The 22,048-nt window shown below is 37.8% G+C and overlaps 1 protein-coding gene and 1 long non-coding RNA gene across 6 annotated transcripts in view; both read left to right on the forward strand.

Moving 5' to 3' along the window:
* Nucleotides 1-7,940, forward strand: part of dpysl2a (dihydropyrimidinase like 2a) — a 29,968-nt gene extending 22,028 nt beyond the window's left edge. Inside the window, exons 10-14 of the mRNA XM_055167911.2 lie at nucleotides 1,532-1,673; nucleotides 2,908-3,078; nucleotides 4,016-4,195; nucleotides 5,831-5,996; nucleotides 6,068-7,940. Of these exons, the coding sequence (XP_055023886.1) occupies nucleotides 1,532-1,673; nucleotides 2,908-3,078; nucleotides 4,016-4,195; nucleotides 5,831-5,996; nucleotides 6,068-6,159 (751 nt within the window). The 3' untranslated portion in view covers nucleotides 6,160-7,940. The remainder of the gene's footprint in view (nucleotides 1-1,531; nucleotides 1,674-2,907; nucleotides 3,079-4,015; nucleotides 4,196-5,830; nucleotides 5,997-6,067) is intronic.
* Nucleotides 7,941-10,310: 2,370 nt separating this feature from the next.
* LOC141363993 (uncharacterized) lies at nucleotides 10,311-16,392 on the forward strand. Of its 5 annotated transcripts, XR_012369744.1 has the most exons (7): nucleotides 10,311-11,476; nucleotides 12,204-12,245; nucleotides 12,799-13,027; nucleotides 14,137-14,209; nucleotides 14,312-14,698; nucleotides 14,801-14,961; nucleotides 15,561-16,392. It is a non-coding gene; the product is annotated as an uncharacterized lncRNA (long non-coding RNA). The 5 variants fall into 5 exon arrangements; XR_012369742.1 differs by having other exon boundaries at nucleotides 12,204-13,027; XR_012369745.1 differs by lacking the exon at nucleotides 12,799-13,027.
* Nucleotides 16,393-22,048: the final 5,656 nt, after the last annotated feature.

The raw sequence follows: 22,048 nt of genomic DNA on the forward strand, positions 1-22,048 counted from the left end.
AAACACAGCGAGTGTATGAGAAGCTTTCGTTTTTGGGACACATAACGTGAGAAGGATGTAACTGCAGCATGGAGATCTCCGAATGGGGGCGGGAGCTCCAACCCTACACGCCCCTTTTTGAAGATACCACCCACTTTTTAAAGTTCACCTTACCATTTGGAGACATTTGTTTTGCATTTATATCCATTTGAATAATGTGGTGCTGCTAGCTGAGGGAAAAACACTTATGAGAGATCACTAGAGGGCGCCATTATACACAGAAAATCTGAAGTTAACATTTTAAAATTTGGGATATTTATTTGTCACATACACATTTATATACATATACAGCCTGTAGTGAAATGTAATTCTGGTATACAGAATACCCATATTGATTATATAACTGTAACTTGAATAAGTTTTGGTACAAACATTGTACCTGTATCCAAATATATATGGACATAACTGTATGTAACAGGGTCCAAAAGACCTCTAATGCATGAAAATGCATCTTCTTTGATAAATGTTTCTATTACAAATCAAATTATCAACATGACAATTAAATAAAAATTGTAAAAATGTTTATAATTTTTTTTGCTTTTTACAGAAAATGTTTAAAGGTCACGTAACACACGCTGTTTCTGCATTTCTGATGTTAATCTGGAGTACCTATAGAGTAGTATACATCCTTTATATCTCCGAAGAGTCTTTAATTTAATCAGATTTATAAAAGAAAGATTAGCTTTACCGAATCTTTCTGTTAACGTACGAAAAAATGAAGAGGGAGGAGTTACTACCGCGGGTGGAGCAAATATGAGTCATGTAACATTATACAACACTTATAACTTATGATTCACTACATGTTCGTGTCATTTATATAATATGCACGCGCCTATTTCCAACATAAGACAGAAGTCTTACTTACCGTGTGCAACACATGACCCAGTTGGGAATATCCACCGCATCAAACACACACGCAAAACTCCGCTACTACCCCGGATAATAAACTATATCCATTGTGTTCATAAGGCTGGATGTCTTCTCCTTACATCCAAAACACACTTCTTCTTTCGTGCCATTGTTGAGTTTTGAAATTAAACAAAGCTGAGTGGCGTGATAAGATGTTTGCAAGCTCTAGCGTCTCCTGCTGATTGACGGGTGGGCGGGGTTTTCCGGGGGAAGTGCCCATATAAAGAAATGATACGTATAGAAAACCCCACGTATAGAAACATCAGTTGGACCTGTAATCGAAAAAAACTTTCTGAAACTTGTACGAACTCTGTCGAAGTGCATTCGGCACAGAAATACTCTGTAATATGTCCAACTGCTTTTTTGACACTTTGCCTACATGTAGCATGAGGAAACAACTCTATAACTGTGTTAATAAGTCAGAATGCTCGAAAAACCATTGAACTTTAGGGAGTATATTGTGTACGGAATCAAGAAAATCTGAGCTTTTGTAGGAAGACGTGGTACAGAAATGGAGATAAATATTAATATTTCTTTTTCAGATGATTTCATAACACATTTCTTTCCTCCCTAAAAATCTTAGTGGTGATCTGCAGGTGACCGGCAGTGGCCATTGCACCTTCAACACATCCCAGAGAGCCGTTGGCAAAGATAACTTTACTCTCATTCCCGAAGGAACAAACGGCACTGAAGAGAGGATGTCAATCATCTGGGACAAATGTGTGGTGAGATATGATACAGTAGAGATTCAATTCACACCGTACCGTTCATAGACATTATACAGACATAGGCATGAGGAGTTACTTGATAATATTGAATTTTTTAACTAATGTAATGAGAGTAATAACTATGTAGGCCTTTCCGTATCTTGGTAACCAATCATAAAGTAACTACTATCAGTATACTTTATTATGATTATCTTTTAAATAATAAATGTAATTATTACTAAAGTAATATCCTTAACCATGATTATTATATTGCACAGCCTCTTGTTTATTGCTTGCTGTTGCTTATTGCTTTAAAGGGGACATATCATGAAAATTTTACTTTTTCCATGTTTAAGTGCTATAATTGGGTCAACCTAGACAATGTGAAAAAGGTCAACCCAGTAATTTAGTTTGGGTAAACTATTCTCTGCAAGCATGTGAAAAAATCTACCCAGTCTCACAAGGTTTCGTGATATAGTCACGTAATTGTTTGATTCTTTTTTTCGTGATATTATCACGAATTTCCACGTTTTTTCGTGATCGTATAACGAATTCCTGTTTTTGTGTGATTATCACTCAACTGCTTTTTCCTATTTTCAAACCATTGTCGCTTCGGTTTAGGGCTAGATTTGGTGCTTGCATTAGAATGTCACTTTAAACATTGGATGTATACTATTTTTCTGATTAGTTTTTTTATATGTCGCCTGGCTTTAGGGTTAGAGTTGGGTTTGGGAAGGGATGTCATTTTATGTAAATTTAACCCTAAACGGAACCGAAAATGGTAAGAAAATAGGACAAAACAGTTGAGTAACCAATACATGATAATCACACGAAAACAGGAATTCGCTATACGATCACGACAAAAACGCGGAAATTCATGATATCACGAAAAAAGATTAAAAAAATTACCTGACTATATAACGAAATTTCGTGAGACTGGGCTGGAAGAAATAGGTCATTGAAATTTGGTTCCCCTTGTGATGTCAGAAGGGGATAATACAGCCCCTTAATCTGTACTATCCAACGACAGCACTGCCATTTAGTGCAGAGATCAGCTCATTTACACACCCAAAACGTGGCAAAAAAGTGGCAATTTTAACATGCTAAAATAAATGATCTATATTTTATTTTGAGCTTAAATTTCACATATGTTCTCTGGGGAAACCAAAGATTTATTTGACATCTTAAAAAAGTCTTGTGAAATGTTCCCTTTAAATTTTGTTTTTTCAAAGATGGATGTTCTTCTTCACAGGTGACAGGTAAGATGGATGAAAATCAGTTTGTGGCCGTGACAAGCACCAACGCTGCCAAGATCTTTAACCTGTACCCACGCAAGGGTCGCATTGCCGTGGGCTCCGATGCTGACCTGGTCCTATGGGACCCAGACTCCTCCAAGATCATCTCTGCTAAGAGCCACCATGTGGTAACAACAGGATTTTTCTATCTGAATACACTAATAATGCCAGATTACCTACACTAAAAATGGTCATAATTTAGTATTTCATGACCATTTGCCAGCCGCTCTATCTATATGAATTAAAGGGACAAATACAATCACAAGAATAATTAGTGAGGGTGTTTAGTATAGATTTATTACTAAAAATATCCTTATATAAATCAAAGCAAAGCATGTCACAGTCAGAGCCTGAAACAGCATATTGACCTTTATACACAAAACCCTGTCCATGAAGTCATTAACTCTGGGCTTTGGCCATAAACTGCTGTCATTGTGCACTGGGAACTCTGGGATGTATTAATGCATGCAATGGGATATATTTATGCAGATCGTTTAATATTCATTCAATGTGCATGCAGTGGTCAATTATACTTGCATAATGATGAATTAATGCTGTATTTAATGAATTGGGGGATGTGCAAAACTACAACATTTCCTAAATCAATTTTTATCTTGACATCTGTTTTAAAAATTGTACTTTATGACTCCAAGTAGCAGTATGCGACTTTTGAATTATCCCCTTAAATGCACCAAGCCACCACCACCAAAAATCTAGATAAAACTAGTAATGCACTACTTTTTGCATGACTAGTCAACCCTACTGAATGATCAGGGAGTGCAAAATCTCTGAAGGCAATATAGATGGCATAAATGAAGATCTGTGTGGTAACTAAAGGGTTGCAGGTTCAAACCCCCACAAGGGGGTCATTTCTGAACTTTTACAACTGTGCCCCTGAGCACTATACTTTTAGCTTAATATGGTGCTGGTCTATGATGTGTAACAAGATATTATAGGTTGCAGAAAACCAATTTCGACACTTCTGGTTATGAGGCATTTAAAAGGCTTTTAGACGAAGCGAAGGTCAATTCTTTCCTTATTTTCTGTCTGTTATCTCACTCTCAGGCAGTGGAGTATAATATCTTTGAAGGGTTAGAAGTGCGTGGAGCTCCTCTGGTCGTCATCAGCCAAGGGAAGATCGTATTAGAGGACGGAAACCTTCATACAACCGAGGGTATTGGACGATACATCACCCGAAAACCATTTCCCGATTACGTCTATAAGAGGATAAAGGCCCGCAGCAGGGTAGGGTTATATACATACTTTATAGTAATTTATTGTACATGTATACACTATACTAAAGACATAAGCTGTACGAGACATTTGTGATGATCTGTGTAAGATACCTAAACATTACCTTTAGGAATATTAACCATGCTCCTAAAGCTCAGTGGAAGGGCATTTCATTGGCAGCGCAAAAGGCCATGGGTTTGAATCCAAGGAACACAATGTACAAAATGTATATCTTGAAATACACAGTATGGATAAAAGCGTCTGCCAAATGCATACATTTAAATGTAAGTGTAGTAAAATTAAGACTAAATGCTCTGACATTTGCTTTTTTATTGTTAATGGAATAGTTCAACCCAAAAATAAAAATTAGCACAGCTTTTACTCTCCCTAAAGCCAGCATGTACAAGACTTTCTTCTTTCTTCTTTCAGCCAAACACAGTCAGAGTTATATTAAATAATCCTGTCTCTTTTCAGCTTTATAATGGCATTGGATAGTACCTCCAAAAAACATCCTTCAATAAAACCCCATTCACACAGACCTTTGGTCCCAGAAAATACCCGTAAAATTGCCAGACAAGCTTCTGTGTGAACGCAAACACGTCCCGTAAATCTTTTGAGATCCCAGAAAGAGGACCTAGTAACATACAGGAAAAACCCTCTGTGTGAACAAGAAGCCGAAACAATGCCGTAATAGGCACGTGCGTCATCACAACAACGTTTTCCTATTTAAGATGAGTAGTTATACTAGCAAGTTTTTTAAGCGGATTTAAAAGAGGAACTGTATTTTGTGCCGTGGTAGCACTTTTGGGAGTACTTCGACTCGCCTGAAAAGTCCGCTCCCCTTCTCACTCTCATAATGGGAGAGGGAGGGTGTTACTGCCCCGAGTCGAAGTACTTCCCAAAAGTGCTTTTACGCCATAAAATATAGTTCCTCTTTTAAATCCTCTTAGAAAAGCGCTACGTTTTATTTTGTACCACCAAACTTGCTCGTATAACTACTCGTCTTAAATAGGAAAAACGTTGATGTGTTTGGTCACTTCTAACTTTATCTCTAAATGGTACCATTGAATGAATGGGGCTAAGCTAAATGCTATCGAAGCGTCGCAGCGCGCTCCAGCGCTTAGGTGCACGCACACAGATTATAGAGGGATGTATCAACAATTCTTAGTTAAAGGGACACAAGGCAAGTCTGAGTATTATTTCTCTACTAGCTCCCCCTAGTGTCTGGGAGTAAATGCTATCTATATCTGAGACTTTACGAGACTGAAGGACACCGGGTCGGATACAGCGAACTTGCAAGTGGGGTATTCTTCCTACAGACGGTAGGGGCGGGCGAGAGAGTCTTCATTCGTCATGTAATGAGCCATTTAACCATATACAGACTTATGAAGATGATTTATTAACAGAAAAATGCTGCCTTGTGTCTCTTTAAGGTAATAACATTTTTTTATATTGAAAATGAGTAGACTATTCCTTTAACTGATTCATGCAGTTATTCAATTCTTCTGATGTGAAGCGATGATGCAATGAGAAGTTTGATTTCAGTCATTGATTTCAATCTTTGACATTATCTTATTCAATAATATAAAGTTAAATATTCTCACAAAAATATCTTTAAAAGGATGATTATTTAATTTTTTGTTCCAGCTTGCCGAGCTGCGCGGAGTTCCACGTGGTCAGTATGACGGTCCAGTCTGTGAGGTCACTGTAACACCCAAGGTCATGACCCCTGTCATATCTGGTAAGACTTCTCCAGTCAAATCTGCTCCTCAGCCAGTTCGCAACCTGCACCAGTCTGGTTTCAGTCTGTCTGGTGAGTACTGCACCAGGAGAACATTTTCATTTGGTTTGTGTGGAATCTAACCCATTTAACCCATTTTACAGGGGCTCAAATTGATGACAACGTCCCTCGTCGACCCACTCAACGCATCGTGGCACCCCCTGGTGGCAGGGCAAATATTACCAGCCTGGGCTAAAGTCATTTACTCAATAGAAAGGATGGGGGGGTTAAAAAAACATAGGCTTTTTTGGGACCAATCCAACCATGTGGGGTCCTATCAAGCACACCTTCATTTTTCTCCTTACATTACTGTATCCCCATTCTTTAACTCAAGGGTCCTGTTATTTAAATGTGACTTACTTAGCTGAATGTGTTTCAGGATAACATTCGGAATCTCAGCTGGAAAAATTGGGCTCTATATTACAAACATTTTATCAGTATACTGAGAAAAAATACAGAATTAAAAAATACAGTTAAATTAAATTACAGCGTCACTACTGTAAAACTACAGTAACGGGCTGGCAACCCTGCTGCAAGTATTTTACTGTAAAATTTACAGGTAATTTTTTACAGTGTGTTCCCTGCACTGCTAATGCAATGCTCTACCCGTTAAGTTATATCTACATAAACGCTCAGCTGCAAAACCCTCTAAATGCATCTGAAAGTGTTGTCTTATAAATGAGCATTTTTATCAAACTCTTAATGTATTTCTGAATGGACTGAGGCCAGGATTAAGCAGATTTGAAGTGAAAGTATTTGATAAACAGATATAAACCGTGCCGAGAGCTAAGTTTGCTATGTTTAAACAACTGGAGCCCATATAATCCATCATCTGCCTCTATGTTAAGTTACATTTTGACATTTTTATTTCTTTTTTAATTTGTTAACGTTTTGAATGGCACAAAACTACCACATGTCGTTTAGTATTACAATGTGCTGTTGCAATATTTGTTTATTTTCCTTGTAGGAAGAGTCATTTATCATTTTAAAACTAGGTTGCAAACCACGTTTTTGTCTCACATTTTGCAAAGTGTCAACTCTTCCACAAAAGCCTGATTTATTAAAGGTTTATAGAAAGTTGTTTTATAACGTACACTTTTTTTAAAGTTATGATTTCAGGTCAGCTGTAAACACTTCTTAAAATCCTTAACGTTTGTCTTCCTCACATTTTGCACTTCTTTGGTTTCTTTGTATTTTATTATTAGTGATAGCAAAAAAGTGAAAAGACTAACAGTTGTGTATTGGCCGTTGTCCGCAGTGCTGTGAGGTTTTGCTGTGATTTATATTCACGCATTTTTATGTTGTAAAACTGTCCATTCCTTTTTGTCCCACAGGGGCATCACCCCATAAAGAAAACAATACAGTTCGTGTATAAAGGAAACTCAGACTACTCTTTAAGCCTTTTCATTAGCCCTCTGTTGTATTAACCAATCCGTTTCTCACAGTCTAGTTACCATAGTAACAGGTCCCCATCACTTGGCTTGGCTGTTGATTGGATACGACAGCTGTGTGGTGTTGGAGTATTGCCCCGGGTAACCTCCTCACATCAGGTGTTTTATACATGCTGTGGATCTGGGCACAGATTTATACATTTACCTTGTGACATCACAAAAGTTCACATGGCCTTCACCGCCACACCATGGGGCAGCTACTCACCTCCACCTAAAACTGACTTTGACCTTTACCACAAGGACATTTTTCAGGTTGCAATGTCTGAAATGGATTGTCTGGCATGTGTAGGGTTGATCTTGTGGAAATTCAGTGTTACTTTGAATTAAACGTTAGGTGAGATTGTTTTACTTTTTGCAGTTGTGCTTTGTTTTTATAACTCGACTTGCCTGCCTATTCACCATGTGATACAGTTCTCAGTGTCTGTGAGTATTGTTATGACAAGTTAAACATTTCCCATGGAAGATATGTAAAGAATTTATTGTTCATGTCTTTGATTGTTACAATAAATTGCAGTTGTGAACAAAAGTTGTCACACATTACCTTTACATATATTCAACACAGGATAATGGGTTTTTTTCAATACAGGTCCATGCAGTAGTTACCTCACCCAAAATTACTGTGGTAATTGTATAGTAATTTTTTTATAAACAACATTAAATAAAACTACCATGATTTTACAAGATACAAAATCCCCAAACAATAATACTGTGGTATATTTTAATACATGGTACTAAATTAATGTATAATGATTTTACAAGGTACAGAGAAACTCCAAACTAAAATACTGTGAAAATGTCAGATTTGCAAACAAATAAAAAATGACTCGTATGAACCGATTCTTTTTAATCACTCACTCGTTCTTCAGAGCCGTTACTCAGCTGAACCGCAACTAAGTCATTTTTCTGTTACCGTTCATTTTTAATAAACAATTCGATTGATTTGTAAAGTAAAAAAAATATGTTATTTAGGTATACATTTACTAAGCCTATCTGCTATATCTGTGAGTCCTGATTATGTCTTACATTGTCGGACTATATTTGGTACAGGTGTGGCGTAAGCATCTCTCTGATATCCTTGCGCGTATTGTGAAAAGTTACCGGGTTTACGTGCTTGATGTGTTTGTGACAGTATTTTTACTTTGGATTCTTAAATTTACACAGACAAGGTTAGTGAGCGGTTTTATTACACTAGTCTACTGCTAACACGTATCAGGTTAAAGAAGTCTTTTGTGGTTAAACTTTAGAAAAACAAAGTAAACACAATTATGCTAATTTTTTTCAAACTGACTCATTTAACCCAAATGAATTACGTATTATATTAGACACATATTATATTAGAAATGATTAACAGATGTGACCGCCACTCAAGTAAGTGATATCATACCATTATAAATTTTTTTTAAAGACTAATTGACTGTATCATCCGGTTATGTCACTTGAAAGTAAAATTTTAACTCATGGCCGCCTAAGTTTTTTTTTTTTTTATGGCCGCCTAAGTTAGCTTATCAAAGACCTCTGAAAACCACGCGTTCATCTGTAAGTTTGAAAGTCAAACCTGCAGGAAAGTAAAGTCGGCTGCTAATACGTAAAAAATGGTTAATCGATGTATAGAGTAAATTGTTTTTAGTGAATCAAAGACTTTTACTGTAATTTACACACATTTAGTTTTACTGTCATTTCAAACGGAAGTGGGCGCTATAGCGCTGCAACTCTATCACATGATCTCGGCAAATACCCTAAATGCTTTTCTTTGTTAAATGTCTTGGAAGTGTTTAATTAGATGCCATCCAATTAAAATGTATATAGCAAATAAAGGAACTGCCCTTAGAGTACTAATGACACTATCTGAAATGTAAATCATGATTAGCAATAGGGTTAGCCTGCTGCCTCACGACTAATCATTTGCAGAATAAAAGTTTTGTTTACAAAATATATGTAGGTGTACTGTGTATATTAATTATGTATATATAAATACACAAATGCATGTACATATTTAAGAAATGTTTGCATGTGTATATACTGTACATTGTTATATTTACATAATTTATATCATAAATAAATAAATATTTATTATATATATAATTTAAATAAATATATACATATGGGTGTATTTATACATAATTATTATACATAGTACACCCACATATATTATGCAAACCATAGACTGTAAAAAAAGATGGACTTAGTGTCCGTGACGTCATCCATTGGTTTGTGAAGATCGTTTTTAAGCTTAAAGTAGGCGTTGCCTGCTGTCGCCATCTTGGCGCATCACTCATGGATATCTGAAAATGGGTAAAGAGGCGGAACGGGGGTGAAGCTGAGGTGTCTGGTTGCTGAAACCACGGTCGCCTACCTAGCTCGATTCTAGTGACTGTAGTGGCTGTTCACCCCTCACTCAAGTGGCCACGCCCTTAATTATGCAGAACTTTAAAGCTTTATAGAGAGAGAGCGCAGTTATGCTAATTTGAAAACCACGCCCACCGGGGGGGAACAATCCAACCGTCTCCATTAGGTGTGTTCGACTTCATGCGGCACCGCAAGAACCGACAGCCGGATGACGTGGAAGTACCGCGAGAGCAAGACGAAATTAGACTTCGTATAATTTCTCCAATTGTTCTCGCGGTACTTTGACGTCATCCGGCTGTCGGTTCGTGCGTCGCCGCATAAAGTCGAACAAGCCTATTGACTTTGTATTGCGAGAGGCTGCCTCCTTGTCATTTCCGGCTTATAACAAAAACAGAATAATGCCTAAAAGCTGCTATGTGACAAGATGTACAGCTAACAAGCCAAAAAACCCAGAAATAAGTTTTTATAAGTTGTCGAGCCGTAAAACCCAGCATTTCAGGAGAAAAAAGTGGATCGCCGACTCCGTTTCCCCACTAGTGGGCGCAGATCTACTACCCAGCTAGCATGTATAATCGGCCCGAGCTCGGCTGCCCTGCGGCAGGTGCGGCTCAGACTCGGCATCGGCGTGTGTTAACCGAGCCGATTGTGCCCCGCAGCTCGCTCTGGCACATTCATTTTTGTTCTGGCTGTAAGCACTGGGCCGATTCATGTTCACCGTAACTGGTAACCCAGCTCTGGCTGTATGATCTGGACCACTTTTGGAAATGACTCGGCTTATGTTAAATCAAGGATGGTTTTAATGGATGCCATTCAATGTAGGCGACTTTCTTTAACACAAATGTAGATTTTTAACTCCAACCGTTTTAGTCTGTCCATAACAAAAGACAGTAAAAAACAAAACATGCGCAGACAGATCCAGGTTAAACCCTGCTGCTCGTTGATGTCCTAGGACACGAGACGATCGGTTTCTGTGGGAAGCCGAACTGTATTATATAATTTATACCTCTAATACGGCGCCTTCTTCTTCTTTTGAGTTTTAATGGCGGGTTGCGAAGCAACGTCATAGTTGCATACTGCCATCTACTGTATCGGATGCACGGCTTGAGGGCTATACAGGGACACCCGAGGCCGTGGGTGGCGGTATGCACCTGTGGGGTTGCTTCGCAACCCGCCATTGAAACTAAAGAAGAAGGTGCTGTGCACGGGCTCATTTGACTACGCATAGTACTGTATTAGAGGTAAAAAAAATTGTATAAATGCTGTTCGGCTTCTCGCACAAACCGATCGTTTCGTTTCTTAGGATATCAATGTGTCGTCACGAGCGGCAGGGTTTAATTTGGATTTGTCTGTGCATGTTTTTACTGTCTGAGATTTTGTTACTATTCACATGCATACAGACTGAAACGGTTGGAGTTTCTGCATTTGTGTTGTACTGAAGAAACAAAATCACATACATCTTGGATGACCTCGGGGTGAGCTGATAAATATAAAAAATTCATTTTAAGATGAATCCCGTACGTTGGCGGCTGTTTTAAACTGGGTGCTCGGCTCAGACCCTTTTGCCAGTATGAAGCCGATTTCAACGGTAACTGCAGAAAGCATCAGCACGCTCAGCTCATCACTGGAGTAACGTCTGTACAACGGGTGAGATAAAACTCAACGTCTGACTGAATCATCCATTCCCTTTTCGATCCTACGCCATACGTTAAACTTGAGGTAAGTCTTGTGTTCAGTTTCCTTAAAAAGCATCAACATTCACGCTAAGCATAGTTTCAATCGAGTTCCCGTCACATCATATATTAACTCTATTTCGAACTGTTGCTGATTACATGTTGGTTATTATTGATTCGTTCATGTTCCTTTGACATGTTCATGTACTTTTTTCCAGATGAAACAAACAAAGAATTCATAATTCATTTAAGAATTATTAATTAGGACAACATCAAATTATTTATCATGTCTGAGAAAAGTAGTGCAAATTTTGGATAATATGAAAGTGGCTCCAACTTTTATGGCGCGAACGAAGCTAGCATTGACTGGCTGGGATGTTAAATAATGGAACGCAATTTTTATTAAATGCAATTTACGTGATTAATATTTACAAGCATAGTGTTCTTTGGAACAAAATTAAGTGGAACAAAATGTTAGCTGGTAGTGCTGTGACAAATCGCAGTTGATCCGAACCACGGTTCGGCTCGCATGTGATTCGCGGATTAATATATACCAGTGTATGGAATGTCACAATTATAGATTTGTGTGTAAACTTAAACATGTCTTGATGGGCCCTAATTTATGCACTGTGCAGTTATCCTGGTAGTTGGGTAATGTCATAATGGTTATTGGGTTGGGCTTGGACTAAAAAAGGGAAATTGTAATGGTTTAGTATAATAAGACATTATGTATGGTTTTGTACAATGCTAATCTTTTTTTCTTTTTTCCTCAGGTAATCTTGCTTTTGCTGTTCTAAAATAAACACTGCTCTTAGGTAAGAATGGCTGATCAAATGCATTATTTTAAATCTAATCTGAGACACAAAGCAGTTAAATCGTTGTCTAATTTTCTGCAAGGTATTAAGAACGACAGTAAGCTTGTTGACGATGATCTGACTGATGACTGATATGTGTGATGAGATTAAAACTAGGGCTGTGCAAAAAAATCGATACAGCTAACTACCGTGATAGTTAGCTGTATCGATAGTGTATCGATATTTCGATCTCTACTGTCGATATTTTAAAAACCATCAAATCCCTCTGTGTGCGTCAAACGACCTCCTCCGCCGCTGCTGTAGTTGTCACTGTCCAGTTGTCTGCCATATACGGCCATTCGGCCAATGTCTCAGAAGTTAGAGGGAGTGAGAAAATGGCAGAAAATGTAAAAAACCCTGCAGCTTTCAAAGAGCTGCAGGTGTTCAGCTCTATTTTTCACATTTTTGATTGTATTGTGATACGTATCGTATCATGACCCATGTATCGTGACACGTATCGTATTGGGAGGCCCTTGCCAATACCCAGCCCTAATTAAAACAACTTTTCTTTTAGCACACCACCCGTACATGGCACACAAAACAGGTCTTGTGAGGGGGCTGTGCCCACACGTAGAAATTCTGTAGGTCCACGGGCTTCTCCCCTTTCAGCGAACATCACAGCGCTTAGTCCACCATCGTGGTCTCCAATCTCCATTACCAACAGCCTGAGTGCTACACCTACAGACACCCCAACCCATGCAGCACCTGGCAGAAGTCAGACATCAGGCCAAACTGGATTTCAAGTAAGAAGGGCGAGATAGCCCATGGAGAGAAAAAAATCACTTTGGTATTAGGGCTGGGTATTGTTTCAGATGTCTCAAATCGATTCAGATACATTAGATCTCAAATTGATTGGATTGCGATTTTCGATTCAATGATTACATTTTTCTGGCCCCACCACAAAAAAAGTAATAAATGAATGAAATAGTTTTTGTAGTTTTTACCCATTTATTCTTGTAATAAGGTTATGACACCCAATATTTTAAATACCAGTGAAAATTAACAATTATCAATTCTATTTTTGATACTACAGCTAAAACTACTAATATCAATTTCATAGATTAAAGACAAGTTAATGGTTGTTAATAAAAATTAAATGCAAGCAACGCAATATAAGTACAATAGAACAAAGATACAAATGAAGAAATCTGTGCATTTCAGGTAGGTCTAACAGTATTTTTCAGATACAGAAATTGAAAAAAGTAATCAAATGTAAAATAACACGGCATATCTTCACTAATTAGGATTAACCTTTATTTAATCTGCACAAAGTTACAAATCGTTATTCAGTGAAAAGCAGGGAGTGACTTCCTCTTTTGTAGTTTGATTAACATTTAAAAACACAGACAGGTGAAGGTTACTACCACTTTAAGACTAATCCACGGATCAAATTATGATAGGCAATGAATGCATTCTTTTTCTACTTCTTCTCATAACCGTCTGTTTACTCGCAAAGGCCGGAATTTTTTTAAAAAATGTGTGAATTTGCAAGGAGAGAACTAGAATTAATTTCGTAATTTGCACGCTGTCGCGCAGCTGTAAGCGCTTCCAGTGTGTGCTCTTCTCACATAGCGCATGCAAGTTCTCTTTCGCTTGAATGCTTAAATTGACAAGGCTTAAAAATGCATGCAAAATGTAAACTTTTATGATCATGCAGCACTGGCCCAATCGGGACATTGACAGTTCCTTCAACAGGAATTCTTTTCCGATATAATGTAATGAAAATAAATACAGAAAAACGATGAGAATTGATATTGAATTGACCACATTTAATTTTTTTTTTTCACTTTTTTTTGCCTATTCCTATTTGGTATATGTGATGAGATTAAAACATATTTTTCTTTTCTTTTAGCACACCCCACCCTTTCATGGCACACAAGTATATGACACACAACACAGGTCTTCTCAGGAGGCTGTGCCTACAGGTAGGAATTATACAAAGTGATCTCTCTCGGTTTACTCTGACATATCTACGTACAATGTTTTGCTAGTAATCTGCTATGCCTGCTTTTTCTTGTGTTCTACAGCAATAGGCTTTACGCCCAGCTGCACTACTTCCTGAACTTCAGCCAGCTCCTTGTTTCCTGTCTGCCATTATTGGACAAACTGATTAATCCAGGTGTGCCTCAGTTTAGTAGTCACAACAACAATAATCAGACACACCTGGATTTATCAGTTTGTCCGGTAATGGCGGACGGGGGGCGGGGAGCTGGCTGAAGTTCAGGAGGTGGTGCGGCTGGGCATAAAGCCTATTGCTAAGGAGATCCTCATCCAGCTCGATTTTATTAGAGAGCAGCAGTTGCAGACTTCACCCCAGACCCAACACATTTTGGGCTCCCACTTTCAACTATTGAGGAGCTACAATGTTTGTAGGAGACATTAAATAATCCAGATGAGAAGAAGAATTTGGTGAGGTAAATTATGGTTTAATCAGATCATTCCTAAAAGTCAGTCCTCATTTTCACTCATGCTATATTCCTTAAATAACTAATAAGGTACATGTCTTTTTGTTTCAGACTGTTTTTCCTGGAATGGTCGGAGACAAGACTCTTAAAGACACTGTGGGGTGGGTCCTGATGAAAAAAACAATAAACTCTTCGTGGCGAGACTCATCAATTGAAGTGGGGTCAACTGAAGCCTGCATTCAAAGGGCTCACTTTGAAAAGTGTGGTTTTGGGTGAGTGTCAGTGCTGGAAACGGCATGAAGTGACATCCCAGGGCTCTACAGTGCGACTGACTCGATCAGTGGCTGGTTGCATAAACCTTTAAGACTAGTCTTAAAAGTTAGTCTTTTTTTTCTTTCTTCAAGACTGATCATAATTGTATTTCTATACTCAAACTCTATTTAAAACATTAACATCATAACATTATCATAAATTGAAATGCATTAATGCTACTTCTGAGCCTCATTAAACAGTCTGTAAATATAACTAAATCCCACATTTCTGTTATATGCCACCTCTGCAGTGCAAAGATGAATTGTGTTGCTACTGATTTCATTTGATTGGTAACTTATTCTTCCTGATTGCCTCTTATTATTCTAACTCAATTTATGAATTTGAAATTTAATAAGGTTAAAATTTTATAGTCAAATATCTCCTTATAATGGGAAGGTTATTTTGTCATTGATCAGAATGTGCTCCTAAATTTTTGAATGTGCTCCTAAACTAAAAAGAAATGTAAGCGTAGAGCCCTGCATCCAAAATAAGTTCTGGTGGTTTTATGAGTAACATCACATGGTCATGCTGACCTCTTCTATCTTTGTTTTTTTTTCAGATGCAGTCCGCCGGAGTGCCCTGACCAAAGATAACACAGAAAAGGAGATAGAGCTCCTCATCACCAGGTGGTCGGTGCTAGCATATGACAGGGATGGTGGCCGAATCCAGACAATAGACAGACAATTAATTAAAATGTTTTAAATTTAAAAATGTTGATTTTTGGAAAATTCATATTTGAACTGATTGTGTGTGTGTGTGTGTGTGTGTGCACCTGGTAATTATCACGTTGTGTCCCCACAAAGATAGGAATACTAGTATTTTTGTGACCTTGTGTCCCCATGAGGAAACAAGCTTATAAATCAAACAAAATGATGTTTCTTGTAAATGTGAAGTAGGATAAGGGTTTCTGTGATGGTTGGGTTTAGGGAATGGGGTAGGTAAGGGGAATAAAATATACAGTTTGTATGGTATAAAATGCATTACGTCTATGGAATGTCCCCACAAAACATGGAAACCTGTTTGTGTGTACAAGAGAGAGAGAATGTGTGTTCAAGTGAATAAAAAATGCATTAAACGTGAAATCCTTGTTCTTCCTTGTGTGTTTTATTTTCAGTTAATGTTGCATAATGGTTGCTTAGCAATTTTAGTATTAACCAATCAATAAAATCAATCAATTAAACAAGCCCAAATAAGGAACAGGATTGGGGGGGAGCTTACGTCCTCTCACTCGGAGTTCCGCAATCGGGCCGCGTTAAAACTGAGTGCTCGGCCGTGTCTTCGGGGCGCGTGAAAACCGAGCGCTCGCAGAGCAATCGGACCTAGATTCATGCCGAGGATCGGCCGAGTGTTCCAGCATTAATCGTTCCGCTTTCGGCCCGCGCAATTTTTGCTAGCTGGATAATAGTAGTACTATGAAAAGTTGCCTGTTTCCAGTTTTGTGTCTTTAAACGCTTGTTTTTTGGGGTCTACAGCTTATAAAAGCGTATTTCTGGGTTGTTTGGCTTGTTAGCTGTACACATTATCACACAGCAGCTTTTATGAATTGTTCTGTTTTTGTTATAAGCCAGAAATGACAAGGAGGCAGCCTCTCGCAATACAAAGTCAATGGAGACGGATGGATTGTTTTCCCCCGTGGTGGGCGTGGTTTTCAGGTTATGACGCGCTGCGCTCTGTCTCTATATAATTTAAATGGAGGAGTTACAAAATAATTCACCCCCCTCACAGTTGTCATGAAGGGCAAACCAAGCTTTACAGACCAAAACTATTTTTGTACCAGGCTGTAAACATATTATTTTCTACTGTAAAGTTAGCTATTTTAACATGGGGGTATATGGGAATTGACTCCCTTTTGGAGCCAGCCTCTAGCGGCCAGTCGATGAATTGCAGTTTAAGTCACTTCGTATTGACTTCATCAGAGAGATCGGAAGGTTGCCCCTCGATGTAAAAAAAAACTTTTATAATGCAAACGATTAGTTGCGAGACTCGCGACTAATCATTAGGCAGCCCTACAATATTTTGACATTTGTGCATTTGGCAGACATTTTTAACCAGAGCTACAGTATAAGCTATACATTTTCATCAGTATGTGTTCCCTGGGATCAAACTCATGACTTTTGCGCTGCTGATTACCAATTGTCTAAACATAATTGATAGGAATATGTGCTGTTTGGCAAAATGACAGTAACTTCACACTTAGCAAAGTATTTCCAACTACAAAGTATTTGAAAGAATCCAGAGTTTTGTTGTGGTAAAATGATCAATAGTCATAGTTGTACAATGGTGTTTTAATAGTGTGTTCTTGCTTGGAGGTGTTGCATCAAGAGATATAGAAAGTTGAGACAGGTCATAGGGTGATAACACACTCCTACACATGAGACCAGCTGTTACAAATCTACAATAGCAGCACACATTTAAAGTTCCTATTAGATCACATTGAGCAGACAGTGTCTTCCCCCGCAGTACCCAGATCTACAACACTAATAACTCTGATAGGTTTATAAAGTCATCTTCGCTGTCCTACGGCAAGGGCCGTTATGCATCATTATCTGACTGGATAGTGTCTGATCTTCTGCATATATTATGACTAATTCATGGTTTGGGCTGTGGAGGTGGGTGTACTGTACAGCAGTGTCAGAATGAACATAATAATCAAACTTTTTTTTTTTTGCTCAATGGAACTGATTTTCAGGGCCATTTTTCAAACAATATAAAACATAGCATTTGTTATATAAGTAATTTAAGTTGTTTTTATCAGTATCCACCTTATTTTTGAATGCGGAAGTAAGTGATGTGTTGTATTTCCCTTCTTTGTGCGAGACGTCGGTTTCAACAGCCAGACGGTTTAAACAGTGTAGTGGAAGCACGCATAAAACATGATTTAAAACCGTTATGTAAATATTTACTAGACCTGCCATGTATGAACCAGTGTGAGGATGAAATGAAGAAGTGGCCTAATACATCATATTAAGATATATTTAATCATTTTGTGTTGTTGCTCGGGGGTGACGGGTCTGTAAAACTATAAAAGCACTGAGACATACCAGTATCTTTACAATGGGAAAGTCAGTCAAGTGTTTACAAAGAATTGACCAAGAATTCATGTTTTTAATCTTTTCAGGCGATGGTTTAAAATGTCACAACTGTCCCTCTGGTTAAGGTTTTTTAAAACTGCAATTTTTAATCAACTTATTTGAGTTTTTATGGTGACACGTCAAGCTTCACGCGGTCCTACAGTCAACAGCATCTTTCTCATTCAACACATTGTTAACTTATTTGAAAAAACCATAATAAACATATTAAACTATTACATGTATTCAGTATTGTTTTTGTTTTATGAAAATAGTATTACCGTGAAAGTATTTTAAAATAGTATTTTTACCGTAAAATAGTATTAAAAAGTCTTACAGTGGGTTCACACCAGCCGCGTTTGAGGGGTCAAATTCGCATCTACCACGTCTAGCTTGAACATTTTGAGTTTACTCGCTTCATTTGCGCGTGAAATTCTAGTCATCGAGACATTCACACGGAAATTTGCTTCATGTGAGGGGCTTCTGCGACTCCGCTCGCTTCCTGTAATCACGTCACTACTAGAGAAAGCTCCTGATTGGTTAATGCGGAGCGTTTTTCCGGCAAAGTTCACATTTTTCTAAACGCCTCATTCGCGCCACGAGACCTCCAGATTGTCTTCACATTGACTTAACATTGAAATCACTCACGCTTGACGCCTCTACCGCGGCTGGTGTGAATGCAGCATAACACAAAGGAGGTCAAACATGGCGGTGCCCACATTTGCGTCAAAAATAAGTTGGCTAGGAAACTCTCATTCTTTTCACAGCTTACACAATGCTCTGCAGGATTTTTTTTAACTTGTACTTGCATTTTTTTACAAGCCATCTCAGTTTTTTACCTCTTGTGGTTGAAATGCGATTGGTGATTTGCAAGAATCTTTGATTCCAGCAAACATTTACATGTAGTGTAAATATACACAAGTCATATACACAAGCATACATAAATCACATCATTTGACAAGGCCACCATCATTAGAATGGAGGTAATTTTCTTCAGGGGTAAACACGCTATCCCTCGAGTCATTGCTGGAGTTTTAAGAAGACATTGTCATGTCGCCATGATTCTGTGGGCGATGGCTTTCTCATGTGCTCTATGTTTGGAGCGACTCTCACGAAGGCCTGAATGAATCGTATCTCGGTCCCGTGAGAACACTGCTGCGTTAAACAAACCCGGGAAATGAGCAACCTTGGAGTGTCAGTCCAATGACAAATTCGTATAAAAAGAGAAAACTGGCATTTTTCCTCAGATATGGATGCTTTCTTTGGCCCCCAGGGACCTTGAGATGTTAATGTCTATTTGAGAAAATCATTCCAATAAATGTGATTGTAATAACATTTAAAAGAAAAAAAATTCCCCAAAAAATTAAACATCGTATAAAAATTTTCTAGTCTGTTGCCTTTGGTTAAATAAACCCTCTCTTAGATTTAACGCAGAGTTACAAAGCAATTTATTGTTATCATATTATCAGTAGCGCCCCGCTGTGTTTGACCTTCTGTGCCTCAGCAATATATTAGCTAGCCTGGCGCTCAACCAAATTTAAATTCATAAGTAAAATTCTGGCCAGTGTCCAAAGAGATGGAGAGACAGAGAGCGAGACAGCGAATTTGACTGCGAGACACATTCACTTGTGTGAGAAACGTCTGCTTGAGAATAAGTGGTCAAATCTGACGTCAAAGCCCCATCGTTCAGACCATCAACAGAGAAGAGACAGCACTCAATGTCAGAGGAGTCAGTCTGAAGTAGTCTCATGACAATTCGACATGCTCTCTGTGTCCCTGTCATCTAAACGCAGTAAATGATGCTGATAGGATATACGTAGGGGAGGATTTTAGAGACTAGTCGCAACTGGAGTGCACTCGTGTTCTTGTAAAAATAACCTTCCCTGAATGACTCGCATTGTGTCTGTGTTAAGCAAGACTGTTGCTATAAATTTAAAAAAGGCCAATGTCAAGATGCCAGAGCTAACTGCAATTTGTTTGTTATTGTTTGTGGTGTTTACTATGGCAAGTATTAGTATTACTAACACCCATACTTAGGGACAAAGATTTGAACACATCCTTCTGCATAAATCTCATTCAACAGGTCTATGCTACAAATCTGATATATTGTTAAACTGCAATCCAATGCAGTTGCTTTAACTTCACAAATGAAGTTAAACAATTTTAACCTTTGTTTTAATAAGTTTTGTCAACTCATCACAAGTCAAAACTTAAAATATTAGGTTGAATCGACTTGCATAACCAAGTTGGTTTAACTTCAGTCTGATTTTTTTTTACGGTATACCAATAAATTGCAATCCTAACGTTTATCTCCATAATGAAATCCTGAGGGGCCAAAAAGTACACTGTAAAAAGTGAAAAGTTGAATCAACTTAAAAAATTACATAAATTGGTAACACTTTCAACTTAACTCATTCCACGCCAGCCATTTTTTGAAAAGTTGCCCACCAGCATTTTTTTTGATTTTCACAAAAGTTTAAAAAAATGCCTTCTAGGAAAAAAATCTTCTAAAAATATATATAAACACATAAACATTTCACTTTAGGTGAAAAATATAAGTTGAATAAACCTAATTTTTTTAGTGTTACCAAGTGAAGACATTTTTGATCCAACTTTTCACTTTATACAGTAAATTATTATTTTATACAAATATATCAAATGAAAGAACAGACCCTCTGCTTCCAAACAAACAAAACGGGGGGGGGGGGGGGGAACGTTTCATCCTATCTATATTTTTTTCTCTGCTTATAAACTCTTAAGTAGTGATAGACCGATATATCGGCCGTCCGATATATCGGGCCTATATTTGCGAGTTTTATGTGTATCGGCATCGGCCGATACATGGCTGCAGTGTTTGCAGATTTTTCCGGCATAATTTACAGACAGAGTGCTGGAACCCGCAAGCGATTGCAGGTCATGTGACTAAAAACAACCAACCTTTTCACGACAACTTTGAAAGCTCGGCTTAACAGCTGATCATAGCTGAACAAAGTGGGGTTTTTTTCATCTCTATAGGGCGGTTTCCTGGACAGGGATTAGACTAGTCCTAGACTACAATAAATGTAAGAACTGTGCAAACAAATAACATCTCTTTTTAACAACATGCCATTTTTTACATAATTTTTATGATGTAAATTGAGTGAGCAAAACCAGTATCGGCTCCAAATATCGGCTCAAGAAAATCGGCAGCCTGTATCGGTCATCGGCTAAGGCTGGTGAAACAAAAATCGGTATCGGCATCGGCAGTGAAAAATCCATATCGGTCGATCCCTACTCTTAAGTATGGGTATATTTCTTTAAAATTAATTTTTTTTAGCAAAAAGCTGAAATAATTGCATTTTTGTGAAGGAATTTTGTTAAGAGATCAGATTCAAAACGATTATCAAAACATACATAGAGTTTAAAATTTGAAAATAACGTTTTGGCTTCAGTTTTTTCATAAATTGGTTAAGTATTGCAGATTAACATAAAAAATATTCAGAAACACGTTTTTTTTAATGCAAATGTTTTCTCTTAATTGAGATAACTCATCAATGGTGGGGAACGAGTTAAAATTTCACTTTAGGTAAAAATATACTTTTTTTTTGTGTTACCAAGTGAAGTATTGTATTGTTGTATGGGACCGCTTGAAAATGTACTGTACACTTCGAGTTTATAAAAAAAAGCTTAAATGTGTGACACGAATAAATAGCGCTCATAAACGTCTGTTAAGATTGTAGTTTCATATGAAGTGAGTGGAGGCTGAGACCCAGAGATTGTTTTTACTTCACAACTTAACAAGCTCATTCAGAGATATGTTGCTTATGTTCACAAGATACAAGCTGTCCCGCAATGTTTTCCCCCATATTTCATAACACTGACATAAAAACAGCACAAAAAAACCCAGAAAGTACAAATAATATTTCGTTTCTCATATCGATAGCAAATGATGAAACATTTCTCTGAAATAACCCATCAGTCGCCAGAGGAATGAAAGGTT

Source organism: Misgurnus anguillicaudatus, chromosome 5, assembly GCF_027580225.2.
Source record: "Misgurnus anguillicaudatus chromosome 5, ASM2758022v2, whole genome shotgun sequence".
In the NCBI taxonomy this organism is placed as follows: Eukaryota; Metazoa; Chordata; class Actinopteri; order Cypriniformes; family Cobitidae; genus Misgurnus; species Misgurnus anguillicaudatus.